The sequence below is a fragment of the Artemia sp. Qi Xiang Cuo genome, chromosome 10, assembly GCF_049724085.1.
Source record: "Artemia sp. Qi Xiang Cuo chromosome 10, ASM4972408v1, whole genome shotgun sequence".
Taxonomy (NCBI): Eukaryota; Metazoa; Arthropoda; class Branchiopoda; order Anostraca; family Artemiidae; genus Artemia; species Artemia sp. Qi Xiang Cuo.
Window position 1 is genome coordinate 68320571 of NC_142803.1, and position 17556 is coordinate 68338126.

At 33.0% G+C, this 17556-nt stretch overlaps 1 protein-coding gene across 1 annotated transcript in view; it reads left to right on the forward strand.

Moving 5' to 3' along the window:
• The window catches only part of dx (deltex E3 ubiquitin ligase), a 125743-nt gene extending 109553 nt beyond the window's left edge, over positions 1 to 16190 (forward strand). Inside the window, exons 8-10 of the mRNA XM_089095692.1 lie at positions 5075 to 5214; positions 9423 to 9531; positions 12389 to 16190. Of these exons, the coding sequence (XP_088951818.1) occupies positions 5075 to 5214; positions 9423 to 9531; positions 12389 to 12592 (453 nt within the window). The 3' untranslated portion in view covers positions 12593 to 16190. The remainder of the gene's footprint in view (positions 1 to 5074; positions 5215 to 9422; positions 9532 to 12388) is intronic.
• The last annotated feature ends 1366 nt before the right edge of the window (positions 16191 to 17556 follow it).

The following is a 17556-nucleotide window of genomic DNA, read 5'->3' on the forward strand; positions in this document are numbered from 1 at the left end:
TTAATTTCCGTTCGAATGGGCCCTCTCGCGACATCCTAGGACCACTGGGTCCATACTATCACCCCTGGGAAAAAAACAAATAAACACGCATCCATGATCTTTCTTCTGGCAAAAAATACAAAATTCCGCATTTTTGTAGATAGGAGCTTAAAACCTCTATAGTAAGGTTTTCTGATACGCTGAATCTGATGGTGAGAATTTTATGGATTTCATGGGGTGTTTCCCCCTTTTTTCAAAAATAAGACAAATTTTCCCAGGCTTGTAACTTGTGATTGGTAAGACTAAACTTGATGAAACTTATATATTAAAAATCAGCAAAAAAAGCCGATTCTTTTGATGTATCTATTGGTATCAAAATCGGTTACTATTGAGCCGGGTCGCCTCTTATTTACAGTTTTTTACCACGAACTGTTTGATATCCATGTCATTTCTGAGAGAAAAAGGAACAATAGATTCCTTTCGTAGTTCAGAATTTAAAAGATACAATTGTTTGAAGAAGTTTGAGACGTTTGTCACGAATGAAGTGACAAACGGTAAATGCTAGGGACGGATTGTTCGTACCCAAGATCACGTTTATTATCTGGCAACAAAGCCTATAAAGTAAACATGATACATTCAAACTCTGATCTTTTCTTTAAAGGGGGGGGGGGCTATAATTTAAATTTGGACAGATGATAATGTTCAGGGCGCAAATGGTCAAATTATGAGAATAGGTGTACTACGTTTCTTGTAAGGTGGAGGAAATAGGACGCCATAGGCAAGGCTGGGGTGAGATTATTAAACACAATCTAAAATCTAAGAGACCTAATCAAAGATTAAAAAAAAATGGAGAGTTTGCATCCCTCCTTCGTCCTTAGGTGACCTAATGCTTAGATGAGTTTTTTTTTCATTTTCTTGATCATACTACCGTAATCCACGCAATAACACTCTTGGCTAATACACTGCTTGATGCTTCCTTAACGAGAACTGCCAAGCTATATATCAGCCGGGAGACATTCTCAAATGAGATATTTAAATAAATAATTTTGATAAATATTTAATTATTTATTTATAAATTATTTATTATAATTCATTATATTTATTATATTATATATATATATTAATTATTTAATCATTTATTATAAATAAATATTTAAATAAATAAATATTTATTTATTTAAAATAAATTTAAATAAATAAATTATTTGATAAATAATCAGATATATCAATGAGAAGCTGCAGCAAGATTAGTTTTTCACCTTGCCAGGTTGCTCACTAACCTCAAATTTGGTAAATTTTTATTTCTTGTTAGGATTATTTCTTGAAATTTTTGCTAAAAGTAATGCGAAGGAAAATACTTGTTGACACTGAGTATACTTTCCATGCCAAAATTCATTTATTATTTATTGAATTAAGTTTAACGTTATATTTATTGTTATACGTCATAGTTTAGCGTTATATGTCCAGGAAAAGTTAAAAAAAAGTTAAATTGAGTTAATTTGTATTGAATGGTATGAAAAGAGTAGAAAGAGTGAATGAGTTTTGGTTTATGATAAAAGATTGTGTGACGCTGCTCAAGTCACAATAGTGGCTTAATAAAACGTCATACGTTCTTACCATTTCTACGTTTGTTGATAATTTTATTTAAAAAATGTGTTGTAAGTGCCATTTAAGTATGATGTATTATTAGTTAAAAATAAAAGTCAAGTCAAGTCAAAAAAAAAAAAAAAAAAAAAGAAAGGCAATGGATTTCTCATGTTGGATGGGATATTGTTAACGTGTTTAGACCAATGTCATCTTGTGGTAATTAATTCGAATAAGTTAAATAATCCAATCAGAAATGAAGAATTTAATGTTATCAAAAATGAAATGACGAACGGACAAACAGTTTAACTACTGATGACGATCACTGTGTATGTGATAGAAATATCCAGAGATTTTGTCATTGTTTTCAATGTCTAATAAAAGGATTTGAACTGTTATTTTTATGTCATGGACAGGCAGTGTTGTCTTCGAAAATACTTACAGGCTGTCCAAAGCCACCACGAGTGTTTGAATGCATTCCTACATTCCAAGACTGCCTTTTCGTAGGTCAGAATTAAAGATATAATTGTTTGAAGAAGTTAGAGACGTTTGTCATGAATGAAGTGACAAACGTAAATGCTAAGGACGGAATTTTCAATGTAAAAAGGGCGTCAAAAATTGACAAGTTTATTTTAAAATGGGATTAAAAAAGATAAGAAACAATCGAGGGGGCCAGAAAAATCAGGAGAGTCCTTAAAAAGACGAGAGGCTCGCATTGGTTCTCCCGTCGTCTAAGATCGAAAATCCCAAAATTTAATATAAAATTCCCTAGGGTATCAGTTCACGTTTATGAAGAGACAGTAATCACCGTTGCCCTAGAACTATTTGAACTCAAATCTTCCTTACTAATGGAAGAGTACCATCACAATAGTTCTGAGATGTGGGCAATTTTTGCCCACATTTCACAAGAAGTTGAGAAAGATAGGCAAGATCCTTACCAGGAGTATTGCCTTATAAAAGTCTAAGTCAGGAGTATTGCCCTTGTCTCCCAAAAATTAAATAAAAAAATGGTGAGCCCTTACAACTGAAGAAGTTGAGAAATCTAAAAGAGATATTCCCACGAATATGCAAGTCGAAGGCAATATTTATTAGGAATATGATTCATACCTTTGTCGGTATCAATTTATTGTGGCATATATTAATTGTTCATTAAAGAACTTACAAAAATTCCTGACAAAATAAGTGAAAAAAACTCTGTTTTATCAGACCTGATAGCTTAGCTATCATTTCCCTGTGGTCGTGGTAAAAAAAACACGGACATTTCCCTGTGGCCGTGGTAACTTAGGTTTGACTCCTACATAAGACAATTTAATAATACAAGGGCTAATAATTAGCCTTTTTCAAGGGCTAATAGTCGATTCTTTCAAAATGTTAAAGTCAATGAGGCAAAAATTATCTGGTGTGAAGTTCAGAAATCTTTGCAGCATCGTGGCAGAAAAACTGCACTAATAATAACACGAAAAGAACATTAATTTCTCTAATACTCTCCGCAAAGAGCATAAACCACGTATAATAGATTCTTTTAATGTCCTTCAGGCTTCTAAAGCCTGTACATATTTGTTATGGGATACTATTTTCTAAATAATTGACTTTTATTTATTTTTGACTCCTCAAAGGTGCGAAGTATTATCTACCGCATGGACTATTTATGTGAAAAATTTCAGATATATTTAAGGGAAGGTCTCAAAGAAATACGAAATTAAAGCTTCAATTACTCCGCTTTTTAGCAAAAATGCTTGATGATTTCTAGGGCCGGGTCCAGGACTTTAATTCGGGTGAGAAGGGTGTGAAAAAAAAGTTTTAAAAACGTAACAAAAATTTGTTTACATGTAGTAGATCCAGACTGGGTAACCCTCTCCCCTGGATAAGGCCCTGCTGACGTCTATAATTGCTTTGCCTAATTTGAAATAATGAACGAAATATAAAAAAAAATATCTTGAAAATTCCTTTTTCCTATGTGACTACGTGAAAAAAAAAACTATATAGATTTTTTTAAACTAGTTTCAAGTGGACTAGAAATTGAAAAATAATCTTGTTTTCTTGAGAATCTTAAGATAAACAGAGAAAATGAGAGGCGCAAAACGGCTTGGAATTGGAATAACTTGATCTTTTTAACTCGTTTTTCTCAACTAATCAACTTTTTTTAGTTTTGTATTTATATCTTAAATCAATTTGATATCTATGTTATGTAAAGCCAAATCCGTTTTGCGACCCTTGTTTTCAGTTATATTTATAGATTTCTCGAGAGAAAAAAAATGTTTTCTACTTTAATGCCTTTTTTGAAAACGAGTATTTGATCTGTTTTATTTTTATGTATTTATTACACTGAAAGATTCGTAGAAAGATAATCGAAGACATCGATATGCAGTTGAGGTAGAGTCTAAGACGTTTGTGGGAGACAATCTAAAGTTATTTAAATCAACTGTTTTCGAATATGAAAGTTTGCTAGTAAATTTTATTAGAAGGGTGAGATCGGTACACAAGAAGATATTTTAAAAATGTGACCTGGTAGCACGGGCTCTGGGGAAGGAGCAGGCACAAAAGCCCCTGGGATCACTTGTCTCCCTTGGAAATATTTGGGTGTCGCTCATGGCTGTTGGTATGTCGATTTTCCTGCTCTTGGATCTTGATATCCAAAATCCATTATCGTTTTAATTTGGATCGCACATAAATTTTATCCGAAGCAATCTGAGTAATCCTATGAACCTTTCGCAATAATCTAAATGTGGAAACTACGCAAATATCATGTTTGGCTCCAGTGCGAATTGATGAATTGTAACAGAAAGGAATTTTACCAAAATCTATGAAAATAGTTTATTTTTCATGATTTAAAGGCTACCGGTGAGGCTTTTTATATCCCCCTAAAACAAGATTGCGGGGTCGCTCAAATCCAGCCCATGGTGGGAATCGTACGAACGGAAGTTGCGAACTCAAGCTTATTTTTACGAGTTGTAAGTGGTTGATTCAAATCCAGAGAGTTCAATCATGCACCCTCATCTAAATATATATAAATAGGGGCTATGTATTGGCCAAGACCTTTTTGAATGGCATACCAACTGTTTGTTTAGATGATGTGTCAAATAAACCAATTAAAAATCAAGAGTGTTTTTGACAAGAGCCATGTCAAAGGTGACAACCCAAAGGGGGTTGTTGTCAATATTTTAGAAGATGTTTTTTACTTCCCCAACTTCGATTCCCAAATTCAAAGCTTGGACTATAAAGGGTTTCTGGGCCCTGGAACTGCAAGTTGTTATTCCCTGACCCTCGCTGGCACTTCAGTTCTTTCAATAAATGTTATTGTCCCCATTTAAGCTTAATCCTTTTTTTTACTTAACAATGTCTGGGTATCTTCAAGTACTATCTTTGTTGCATTCTTTCCTTTAATTTTATTCTGCCTCTTTTAGGCCTTTTTTATCTTTCTATTTATTTCTATCTATATATTCTATCTATTTCTAACTTTTCTATTTATTTTATTCTATTATTTTTGTTCTATCAGTATAATTTTTTATAGACTGGTATTCGATGCCCAAGTTGCAAGGAGTTATATGGTGTGTACTCTGGGAATATGCCACACGGATCGATGAAACATTATGTTCGAAGCTATAGTCTACCCGGATATGATGGTTACAAAACTATTGAAATACAGTATAAGTAAGTGGTCATTTTGAATTCGATATTCATTTCCTGGGGACAGGAACTATTATTAATGTTATTCATTTTTATCCACAGTATACAGTAGCAAGGCCGTATCCAGTAGGGGGGGGTCTAGGGGGTTTGAATCCCCCCGAAATTTTAGTTCGACTCGTAAAAGCGTAACAAAAATGAATATAAACAGTTTTGTTATGTTATTTTTGAAGTTTTTTTTGTAACTCCACCCCCGAAAAAAATCCTGGATACGGCCCTGTACAGTAGTATAAGGGAATGAAACACAGACACAAACGAAGGGAAAGCAACAAACTTAATAAGGCTGTAAAGCGGAGAACTACAGATGCGAGCTGTGCTTAAGAACTGACTGTACTAACAACTTTGTTGTACTATCAGAAACGACATCTGAGAAAATGCGCTCGCTTGGAAACTGTTACAGCATCTAACTAAACGGCCATTGCCATAACATTGCGGCTGCAGATCTTCTTTAGGATTCGACAATGAAACAACAAAGCATTTTTTTTATGAAATCAAAGCGTTGCTTTAAAGGATTTAATGCATTGTTTCGTTGCTCTATGATTAAATGAAACAAAACAAGTTTTTTAAACTGAAAGTAAGGAGCGACATTAAAACTTAAAACGAACAGAAATTATTCTGTATATGAAAGGGGCTGTCCCCTCCTCAACGCCTCGCTCTTTATGCTAGAGTTTTTTACTGTTTTAAAAAATAAAGTTGTGAGACAGAGTTTTACAATTCGTCAAAATATGTTTTTTGGTAATTTGGTTTTCTTGAAACTTAAGGACCTTCCTACGGTCTTTTTAGTTTCTAACAGTTTCTAAACTTCAACATTAAAAGAGTACCCACCTTTCCCCGTAAAGCCATCGTTTGGGTAAGCATGGGGTAGAGGAGTGGGTCCCAATGGGGTTGCACTTATTTTTGCATCAGGCTAAACTGTGGGAGAAAAGGACGTATTCAGAATGGATTTCGAAAGAAATGCTATTGGGCATGTTATGTTGAATAAAAGTTTTTGCCATTTACGAGGGACCACAGCTGCTAAGAAGAAATTAAAGGCTTATGTACGAAAGGACTGTCTAATTATTAATTTTTAAAATTATTATTTTTTTTTAATTTGGCTAAATTGAATTAAAGGACAGATTTAAAACTTAGAGTAGGTTTAATAATGAAAAAAAGATATGAAAAGTGAATGAAATGAAGTGAAAGAAAGTGAAATAAATGAAAAATGAAAAGAAATGAAAAAGCAAGGAGAGATTAAAATGAAGAGGTTAAAATGGTAAAATTAACAACATTACCTTGACTGTTGTGATTATCGCACCTGCTTGAAACTTCTCAAGGCGTCTAGGATGTAATTTGTCCTTTGCTGGAAACTAAACAAATTATTCCAAAAATGCTGGACAAAACGAAAAATATTGTAACGAAGGTTTCCGGCTCGGTCACTAATAAATTATCTATATATCTATCTATGGTACTTATGATGGTATTTCCAGATAGTTTTGTGTATTCGTTTGACTCTCCATATATCAATTAACTGAAAAACAAGTTTTTTCAATTGAAAGTAAGGAGCAACATTAAAACTTAAAACGAACAGAAATTATTCCATATATGAAAGACGCTGTCCCCTCATCAACGCCCCTCTTTTACGCTAAAGTTGTTTATTACTTTAAAAAGTACAGTTCTGACAAACGGGCAATCTTTATGCATAAAAAGCGGGACGTTATTGAGGGGACAGTCCCTTTCATATATGGAATAAGTTCTCTTCGTTTTAAGTTTTAATGTTACTCCTTGCTTTCAGTTGAAAAAAATTGTTTGTTTTTGTTAATTTCTGATAGTTTTTTAAATAATGCAGGAAATCTGGCTACTCCTCCACTGAAAAATCCCTCCTCCCAAGGATTTGGGAATCCTCCCAAAGACATATTTATTTGGCCTTTCGACTATGCCGAACAAAATGGCTATCTTAAAATGTTGATCGGACGAGTTTGAGAAAAAAACGGACGTGGGAGGGAGCCTGGTTGCCATCCAATTTTTTTGGTTACTTAAAAAGGGAACTGGAACTTTTAATTTCCGTTTGAACGAACTCTTACGATATTCTAGGACCACTGGGTCGATACGATCACCCCTGGGAAAAACGAACAAAGACGCATCCGTGATCTTTCTTCTGGCAAAAAATACAAAATTCCATATTTTTTTAGATAGGTGCTTGAAACCTCTACAGTAGGGTTCTCTGATACGCTGAATCTGATGGTTTATCACTTTTAGAAGGGGTTTCCCTCTTTTTTAAAGATCAGAAAAGTTTTTCAGGCTCGTAATGTTTCATGGGTAAGAAAAACGTACGTATTTGAAATCAGCATAAAACTCCAATTCTTTTGATATATCTTTTGGTATAAAAATTCCGTTTTGTAGAGTTTCGGTTACTATTGAGCCGGGTCGCTCCTTTCTTACAGTTTGTTACCTCGAACTGTTTGATATGGTCATTTTGGCTGTTTTGCCTTTTTGGCGGTCATTTTGTCAGAAATTTGGTTTGATCCTTCTTCTAAGGTTGTAACGAAACAAAGGCTAAGATGGCTTACCTAAATTTGAAGGATGAAGGATAACAGACTGCCAGATAGAGGTTAAAGAATGAACCTGTGAATAGATTAGGGTGCAGGAGGGTTATGTGAAGGTGTTCAGACCTCAAACGGCTTGGTACTGTAGTAAGCCGTTAATAGTAGTAGCTATAGTAGTCGTTGATTTTTTTTTTTTTTTCACCTCTTCTCCTCTCGGTGACCTTCAAATTTTCTTTAAAAATATCTCATAATTCATCTAATGTCACCTACTCTTTTCTTAATAAAAATAAAATCTTCAAAAAATTTAATTTATTAATATTATATAAAAATTGAGCATTCCAAAATATACCAGGGTATTAAAATAGAGGTATACTACATTTCAATTTTCTTATACCTTTTAGGTTCATCCGATATCTCAGGCTGCCCTTCCCCCTTAAGGCACCCCTTCCATCCTGACCTTGAATTACACTTTTCATTATCTTTTTCATCAACCTCTATTTCCCCCGATATATAATTAACTTTTACCCCCGTCCCCCACAATAAGAATAAAAAAAAAAAAATAAGAAAGAAAGTAAATACTCCACCTTTACAAATAAAAACCAAAAAGTAGAATCTTTCATTATCTTCCTACTTCATTTCCTTTACCTTTATTACTCATCTTTCATTTCCCCTTTGGCTGCTCAATCTTGATTAAAACATTATCATTATCCTACTTTCAATACTTCTCAATTCTCTTTTTAGTACTCGTTAATTTCTTTATTAACACATTAAAGCAAAGGTGTTTTATTTTCCTCCTTACTTGTAAAACATTTGAACCGCATCATTATCTGAGCATAGAGAAACAAAATAATGACGCTAAAATGCGCCTTGTTTTCATTAAAGCAGTGTAACGAGGGGAGGGGGATAATGTGGGTGTCAGTCTAAGTTAAGTCTATTTTTTTACATTCACAAATAAATAAACTAAACAAAACGCTGTAGACAACGTATGAAGGTTTGCGGTCGCACGAAAATCCAAGTTAACTACTTATCTATTAACTGAACTATTTAAAAAACCTCAACTATTTAATTAAAACTATTATAAATAAACCAAAAATTAATAAACTATAACCTATATATTAAAAAAATAACTGAATTAAAAAAATTAAAAATAATCATATATAAATAAAAATATAAAAGAAAAATAATAATAACAAATCCAGTCTCCGTCCATCTTCAATACTCAACTCAGTCCCTTATTATTTAAGGTTATTTCTTTTTTATTTAAGTTTTAACTTTCCTCTTTATTTTGATATTTTAATTAATTCCATTTAGACTAATTTTCTATGAGTACCGGTAGAATCTTATTTCAGGCTGGATGAAATTTCAGACACTGGGTATAAATTAAGAATTTATCAAAAATATGAGATTTATTGGAAAATGACGGATTGAATTTTTGAGTTTTCTAAGGCTAACACTGGAAAACGTACAATATATAGATAGATGGACTATCATCGGCCTTATGAGGATGATTCTGCTCCCAAAATTCTGGCCACTGCTATGGTCAGAAATGAGATATTATTTTCATTTTTCTTTACTTCTCTCCTTATGCTTCATACTTTCTATTTCTGTGCATAATTTGTCCAATGCATTCTGTTAAAAGATTTCTCTCCATAGTTTCAAAGCTGGGACTCAGGGACCTGAACATCCCCATCCAGGACGTCCTTATTACGCTACTGGGTTTCCTAGGACTGCATATCTACCTGATTCACCAGAAGGACAAACGGTTGGTTTTTTTTTTAAGTTTCAGTGCTTTCTTAAATGTTTATCTGTGTCTATTTTATGTGATTTAATGCATTATCATTGTTGAATTAAGCAGCACTACAAAAATAGTATCAGATTATAATCTTAGATCAGATTAGTATCAGTATCAGTATCTAAGTATCAGTATCTTAGTATCAGATTATAATCAGATTATAATCTGGAGTAATTACAACTAAAAGTCAATAAATATGCATTAGAGAACAGAGCGAATTACTCTAAGGGAAACCCCAAGGTTGTTTTTTTTTGCTAGGGGAAGAGATTCAAAATGCGATAAAATGCATCTTTGGGGATCATTTTTGGTAAAATTCTAGGTAAACTACTTTTTGCTATTTTGAAAAGAGGTTAGGTTAGGAAAATGAAACTTTCAGGGATGGGTCTACAGGCAAAAGTATGTCCCAGGAAGGTATTTTGAAGTACCTACTTCCACTCCTTCTCCCTCTAGAAGACCCTGACCTTTGATGACCTTTGAAAATCTTTGTGTTATAAAAGTGAAACTTTGCAAAATAGATCTTCTGCTTAAATGAGGTAAACAAAATTGTTTCAGCTTCACAACTTTGTTTCAGCTTGACAAATTCTACTCAAATTATAGGAATTGCATTTTTAGAGCTAAAACCAGAGAAAAAGAAACTGATAACTGAAAATTAAGGTAAAACGTTGTTTTGTCACAGTTTCAGTAGACCTGTCACGTAGTTAAATTTCTAAGACTTAAAAATCAGGAGAGGCTTAACATAGAAGCTTGGCAATACCTTCCCAGAGTATGTTTTCAGCCCTGGATTCATTACTGAAAGTTTTATTTTTCCTAACCTAACCTAAGCTATCTTTCCAAGATAGCGAAAAGCAGCTAAACTACAATTTTGCCATGTTATTTTTTATTTTCGACACATGGCAAACAGCAAAAAAATTAATTAAAAATAACCGAGAAAACGAGGATTAAACAAGCCGGTAAATAGACAAGAAACGGAAAGATCCAAAGCAGATATTTCGGCAAGGATTTCCACCAAGCCGTCTTCAGTGCTAAAAAAAAAAAAAAAAAAAAAAAAAAAAAAAAAAAGCAACTAAGATTTTGCAGTAAACTCAAAAAGAGCAGAAGAAAATCTGATTTTCAAAACATGTCGTAATTACACTACGTGGCGTTCAGTCTATGTTCCGTATTCTGTGGAGGTAGGCCCACCTTAAAGCTAAGCTCCTAGAGTCCCTTCCATTATAATAATAATTCAAAAACAACAAAGATTTTAAAGTAAACTCAAACAGAGAAGAAGAAACTCTGAATCAAACAAGCAAAAAACCAAGACAGAATAAATGAAAGGCTATTTAAAAATTTTACAGATTGGGTGAAAATTCTCTGGTTTTAAAATCTATTTTTGTTATCTCCATGGGAGTTCTCCCTCCCGGTCGGTGGCACGTTTATAGCTATTCCTCAAGCTGTATTTTCTTTTTTTGTAAAATTATTGTTTTATTTTGGTTATTTTAGTTTCTAATAGTGTTTTCTTGTGTCTCATAAAATAAGTATTAACTTGTTTATATCTTTTGTGTTGAATTGGTCTTATTGATGTTTACTTGTTGTAAAAAAAAAGGCCTCTAAAGCCAAAAAGGACCATTCTAAGGTTATATCGGGGTTGCAGTTTTGGTGGCGACCTTGTAAATAGCGAACCGTTTTCCGTAGTAACCAGAAGTTTGAAAAAGTGTTTCGAAAAACAAAAAACTGTCAAGTGAGTAAGAATCGCCGTTGGTAGCTGATTCCATAATGGTAACTGTTGTTTCGCCTATTCTTAATAGTAAAAGTTTACAAATTTGTGAGTAAATTGTCTGCTTACTGAACCCTAATCCGTCTACTTGCCCCAAAATTCGCCCCCTTGTAACCTTTTCTTTCATAAAATCAGCTGTACAAAAAAGGTAATGATTATTAAAAGGTGATTATTCGGAGAGAAAGAAAAAAAAACTGTTTCGTAATTTAGCAATTAAGACAGATAAGCACTTGAGTAATTAGGGTTTTGACCTTTCTCACCTATCCAATCACCTAGGACAAACGGTATAACCAAACATAATCAACCAAAAAGAAGGGTCCATGGATATTTTATTCTGGAGACGTGGGGTTAGGGGAGGGGTGGATTTTAACAAGGCAAAAATTCAAGCAGATGAATTGCAAAACATTGAAAGATCTTGGGAAGTTGAAAGAACTTTGAGACTCTGGGTTGGGGTCTTGGGGCCAAAGGCCTCTTCCATACATACTTGCCTGATTGAGGAAACATGCTGCTTATCGGAAGAATTTTCTTTGGGCTTCGCAAATGCAAGTCATTCTAGACCTTAATGCAAGCCATTAAGGCATTAGTGTATCATCAGAACTTACTCATTAGGACATTAAGACCATCAACATCTTCGAGGGTGGAATAAGTTTGAAGAAAAACCTAAAAACAGGTTATATTTTCTTAGGAAACTCCTGTAAAACTGATAAAATAGCAGTCCCTCCTCGCACGTGTGTTTGTAAGGACATTTTTTTTTATTATTATTATAACTATAACTATTATTATTATTTATTATTATTTATTTATTTATTTATTACTTTTTATTACTATTTATTTAATTATTACTATTATTATTATTATTATTACTATTGTTACTATTACTATTATTATTATTTATTTATTTATTATTTTTTATTACTTTTTATTACTTTTTATTACTATTTATTTATTACTATTATTACTATTTATTATTATTTATTTATTATTATTATTATTACTATGGAAGGGACTCTAGAACCTTACCTTTTTCTGGTTAATTCTACTTTATATTAACTCGTGATTACATTTTCTGTTCAGGCACTCAAGCTGCTTCAAACTGCGTTCGAAAGACGCTTAACGTTCACAGTTGGACGTTCCACAACCACTGGACGAGATGACGTTATTACCTGGAACGAGATTCATCATAAAACATCCAAAGATAATCGCAATGGACATGGCTATCCTGACCCCAACTATCTTACGAACCTTTTCCAAGAGTTAGCTTCGTTCGGTATTATGTGAAAGATTGATTTTGGTTGTGTTTATATGTAGATGCAGCTTAACCGATTTTTAAAAGTTATGTTGTGAGGATGAATATTGAGGGGAATACCACATTGGAAACTCAGTGCTCACTCTTCCCCGAGTAAAATCCTCAAGTGTGATGGAATTCCTAAATTTTAGCAAATTCCTAAATTTAGCAAATTAAGATATAGTAAATTCTTTCTGGTTGGTAGTTTATAAATTTAATAGAACAAAACTTTCTTGCTTTATCTGTGCATGGGTATCACGTACCCATGGGTATCATGGGTATCATGGTACCATGGGTATCATGGGTATCATGGTACCATGGGTATCATGGGTATCATGGTACCATTATCGTACACCTAGTTAATTGGTGTATTTACTGTTGATATATAAAGATTCCTTTTTGTTTTTCAATATCCTATTGATAAACTAGCAAGCTAATCATAATAAAATATTGAAGGTCCCACTAACAAAATTGTCAAATATATCTATATTTGGTAAAAACTTTAAAGTATTTGGAACACTGAAAATAAGTTGAAATTGTTTGAATTGATTAAGTTTAAACGTTCACAGCCATAGATCTGAAATTAGAAAAATCGTAGATTAAATTCTTAATGAAAAAGACATCTATGGGCTATTATTCAGCTTTTTGATGGAACAGGCGTCAAATTTAAAAAGAATAAAACGTGGGTGAAATATCTGCAAAAAATAGGATTATGATATTTTACACCAAACAACGTAACTAGGTGAAGCTCTCTTTTGAAAGTGCAGTTATCTTTAGAAATCAAGTCATTTCTCATTTTAACTAGGGCAAAAATAACCAGACGGACCTTCAAGAAAAGATAGTTAAAATTCTCAATACTATGGTATACCCATCCTCCCTTGTCAAATCAGCTATAATTGCTAAAACTGCTTAAAAAATAAGCGCATATTATGTGCCACAATGTTGTTGTAACCCCTGATTAAAAAATAAACAAAATTCTCATTTCAAGAATGAACTTACTAAATCAATATCTGGAAGCCTCTTCTTATGGTCTTCTTCATCAATGTTAACATTATCTGCTTCATTAACAGCGTGGCCTTCCCCCGCGATTCACTACGGGGAACGCATGCCTCATCAATGGGGCATGGCAATAGTTTGGTAGGTCAGGGGCAGGACTTGCACCTTTCGGCTGACTATACTTTAAAGTCTTAACTTTGAAAAAAAAAAATTAAGTCAATGACATCACTCATATGCCTTTAAAAAGTACAAAAAATACTGATGTCATTGCTCTGACTTCATACATGGCACAAATGGGGTCGTATTCACACAATATTTTTCTTTAGTATTAAATATGCCCAGAGGATGACCCGAAAGGGGATGTGAATTTAATAGCCTTTTAACGCGTAAAATAATAACAGAATTTAAATATCCTTATGGGGACATCAGGATTTTAGAAGTGCCTGGGTGGTCTGAAATCGGTCCATGGATTAGAAGTCCATGGTCCGAAATCGGTCGGAAACTACTGGTCTACCCCTTCCATCTTTGAGGATAATCCAATTTTAGAACAACTAACTAACTTTCAGTAACGAAAATTCATTAGTGAAAATATTAAAACTGTTAAAGTTTCTTTAATAAAAGAAAGTGTCCGAATTTTGAATAGAGATAAACTTTGTCAATTTTTAATAAATACTTCAGCTTATTACTTTTACCGTTCAATGTAAAAACAGTAGCAAAAATGTGGTACCGCCTTTGAAATTTCATAAAAATACTTTAGAAATTGTGGCTTTCAGGTATTAATTTAAGATGGGATCATGGGGCAATTGCTTTCTTGCTTTTTTAACAGTTATTTTCTATTTGTCTGATAATTATTTTTTTGATCTTTTTTTTACATTTCTATCCATTTTAAGAGCATAGGGTAGTAACTCATATTGGAGGTAAATTAAAGAAACTATTAGATATTACAAAAGAAATTTTTAAATAAAATAAAATAATGTAAAATATAATATTTGTCAAATTTTACCAAATAGTTGTGCTTGTTTATTTTTACGGTTTAACGTCACAACAGTTGTAACAATATGGTACCGCCCTTAAAACTCCATACTTTTCAAAACAAGCCAAAGAAACATCTTTAAAAACTTGGTTTTCAGGCATAAATTTAAAATAGGTCCAGGGATCAATTACTTTCTTGATTCTTTAACATTTATTTGCTATTTGTCTGACAATTGCTGTTTTGATCTCATTTTTTTTACATTGCTATCTATTTTAAAAATTCAGGGTTGTAATTCACATCGAAGATAAAGTAAAGAAATTATTAGATATGAAGAAAATTCTCAAGGTCCTAAAAATAATATTAACCAGCTTTTGACCATCCTTATATATTTCTTTCTTTTAATTACCATTAATTCATAACAGTATTACTCTTTGGGGGAGTTTTACTCATCTCATATTAGTTTAATTTATTAATTACCTGGTCAGTATTTCAACGTTGAAAGAGTGGTGTAGCCTAAATTCCTTTGGGATTTTTCTGTGTGGCTCAAAATTTCTTTTTTACTTTTTTTTTCAACTTAGGTTTCTTTTGTATATTATCATTGTAGGTATACTTATTTCAGATGTGTATATTGATGCCATTTATATGTTTTGTACAAGAATTTGGGTAATACACATTTATTAGTGTTCTAAACCATAGATTATTTGTAAGATGATGGGAAACTGAGCTGATAAATTAACAAAAGAGTGGCTTATTTTAGGCCTTAGATATGCTTGTGAGGGCACTATGAGGGTATGGTATGAGGGTACTGGACCCTCAAAGTTCAAACTGGTGGTGCTCATCTCCGTTTTGTGGCTTTTCAGCCAGGATGGGCAATGGGGGCCTGGAGGCCAGCCATCCTGTGCTTTTGCATACCCTTCCTGCTTACCTTCCCAGATTTCTCCAGGTAATCATTTAAAGCTGGTTTGACTCTGGCTGAGCTTACAGTGTCACGCTACTGACCCCCATCCCAAACCAAATAACCGACCACGCCAGGGATTGAATCCGTGTCCCTCAGAAAAGATTCCCAAACCGGCGCACCAATCAGTTAGTCCAAACTGCCTCCATAGGCACTTAGGACATCGAAAAGGTGGCGGCAGTCTTCCCGATAGCTTCCGCCAGAATGTCGTCCCAGAGAGGTTGGATTGACCTGTTCAGCTCTCTGGTACGTTCGTTGCAGGGTGCTTCTAAGTTTATGACTGCAACCTAGATGAGACGGAGATGGATGAACAATCTCAATTAACATTTAGAATACCTAAAATAGATTGTAACAAGCGTTCAATTCTGTTATGTAGATCCTCAATATATTACCAAATAACAATGCGTAAAATTTTACATTTTCCTAGAATGTATATTTCGTGGAAAATGAATTGTAGCTACCGAATAAGAATTGTGTGGTAATGCTTTGAAAATATTTGTTTTGTACGTCACTGCATGCGCTAATATTGCGAAGAGATACGAACTTCCCATCTTATTGCAAATAATCTTTCTTCTGAACGTTACTATGCCAAATATTTTAGATTTTTGAATATTAGAAAAATATTATTTCGAAATTTGTCCAATAAATATCATACATCTATTGTCTAGTTTTGCCTACCAATTTCGACGTTGTCTACTAGTACTACGATCTACTACTATTACTCTACAACTACGACTGATCTAATACTACTACATTGATCATGCTTAGGAAATTCTTCCAATAAGCCATTCTTGTCTAGAATGGCTTATTGTTAAGCCACCTTCGTGCCACCTGTTAAGGTGGCATGAAAATAGGCGTATTAAAACTTAGAAATGAAGATTTGACAACCTAAAAAATTCCTTTTTAGTCTTACTGATTCTCAAAAAATTCTTTTGAGTCTTCAAAAAAAGGAGGAAATAATTTCCTTAAAAGGTTTACATAAAAGGTTATAAGCATTATTACATAAAAAGCATTATTACATATAAAGGTTATAAGCATTATTACATAAAAATTATTACATAAAAAGGTATTACATATAAGGTTATCTAAGAATGATTAAAACAAGTATTTTGTTTTGATGCAGGTATCAAATAGCAAAAAAAAAAATGTACTGCTCTATTCTCTGTTCAATGTCTTTACTTTAAAATGCAAGAATAATAAGTCTAAAATTGTTTTCTTCAGTAAGGTAAGATGGTTTGAGATACTCTCTGTCGTTGATTAATTCTCTAATTCCTATAGTGTGTTAAAGGTAATTATTTGGTAGAAAAAAACCCTAAGAGAAAAATAAATAAGAAGAAAAAATAATAGTTTTTTTTACTTTTGCAATTGAGATAAATAAGTGCTTGAACAAGGTCTTGATCTTGCTCACTTATCCAATCAACTAGGCCAAAGCAGTATAACCTAATAATCAACCAAATAGAAGTGTCCAAATTTATTCCAAATTATCATTTATAAATGTAAGCCTTCGTAAAATTACAAGCAAAGGCGATAATAATCTGTAATTTCTAAACTGGATTTACTTTTATAGAGTGTACCTTAAGTAGTCTTTCACTCCTTCACAATATAATATAAACAATATATAAATAGAAAGTTCCTTCTTCATTAGGTATCAGAAAGTCAGGGACAACAATTTGGAAAAAATATGCATAATCTCTAATGTCAGTTTCGACAAGCGATAAAAATGTGTAATATTTAACATTTAAGTTTAAATATTATATCCGAGTAGGACATTATTTTATTCGTTTTTTGTTATCATAATAAAGAACATATATCTCAACCCTCGGATTTTGACTTACCCAAATTTCAATATCTTTAACCGTTTTGTCGTTTCCCTCCAAAAGAATTTATAGAAATATTAGGAAACTACCTCTTATTTTATCTGAGTCGCCTCTCATTTAACCTGAGTCCATTTGAAGCTATTAAATTGTCTTTATTGGTCTCTCTACGTAACTTAATGCCCTTCAGCTAATACTGCCCATTTGAGGCATTTATAT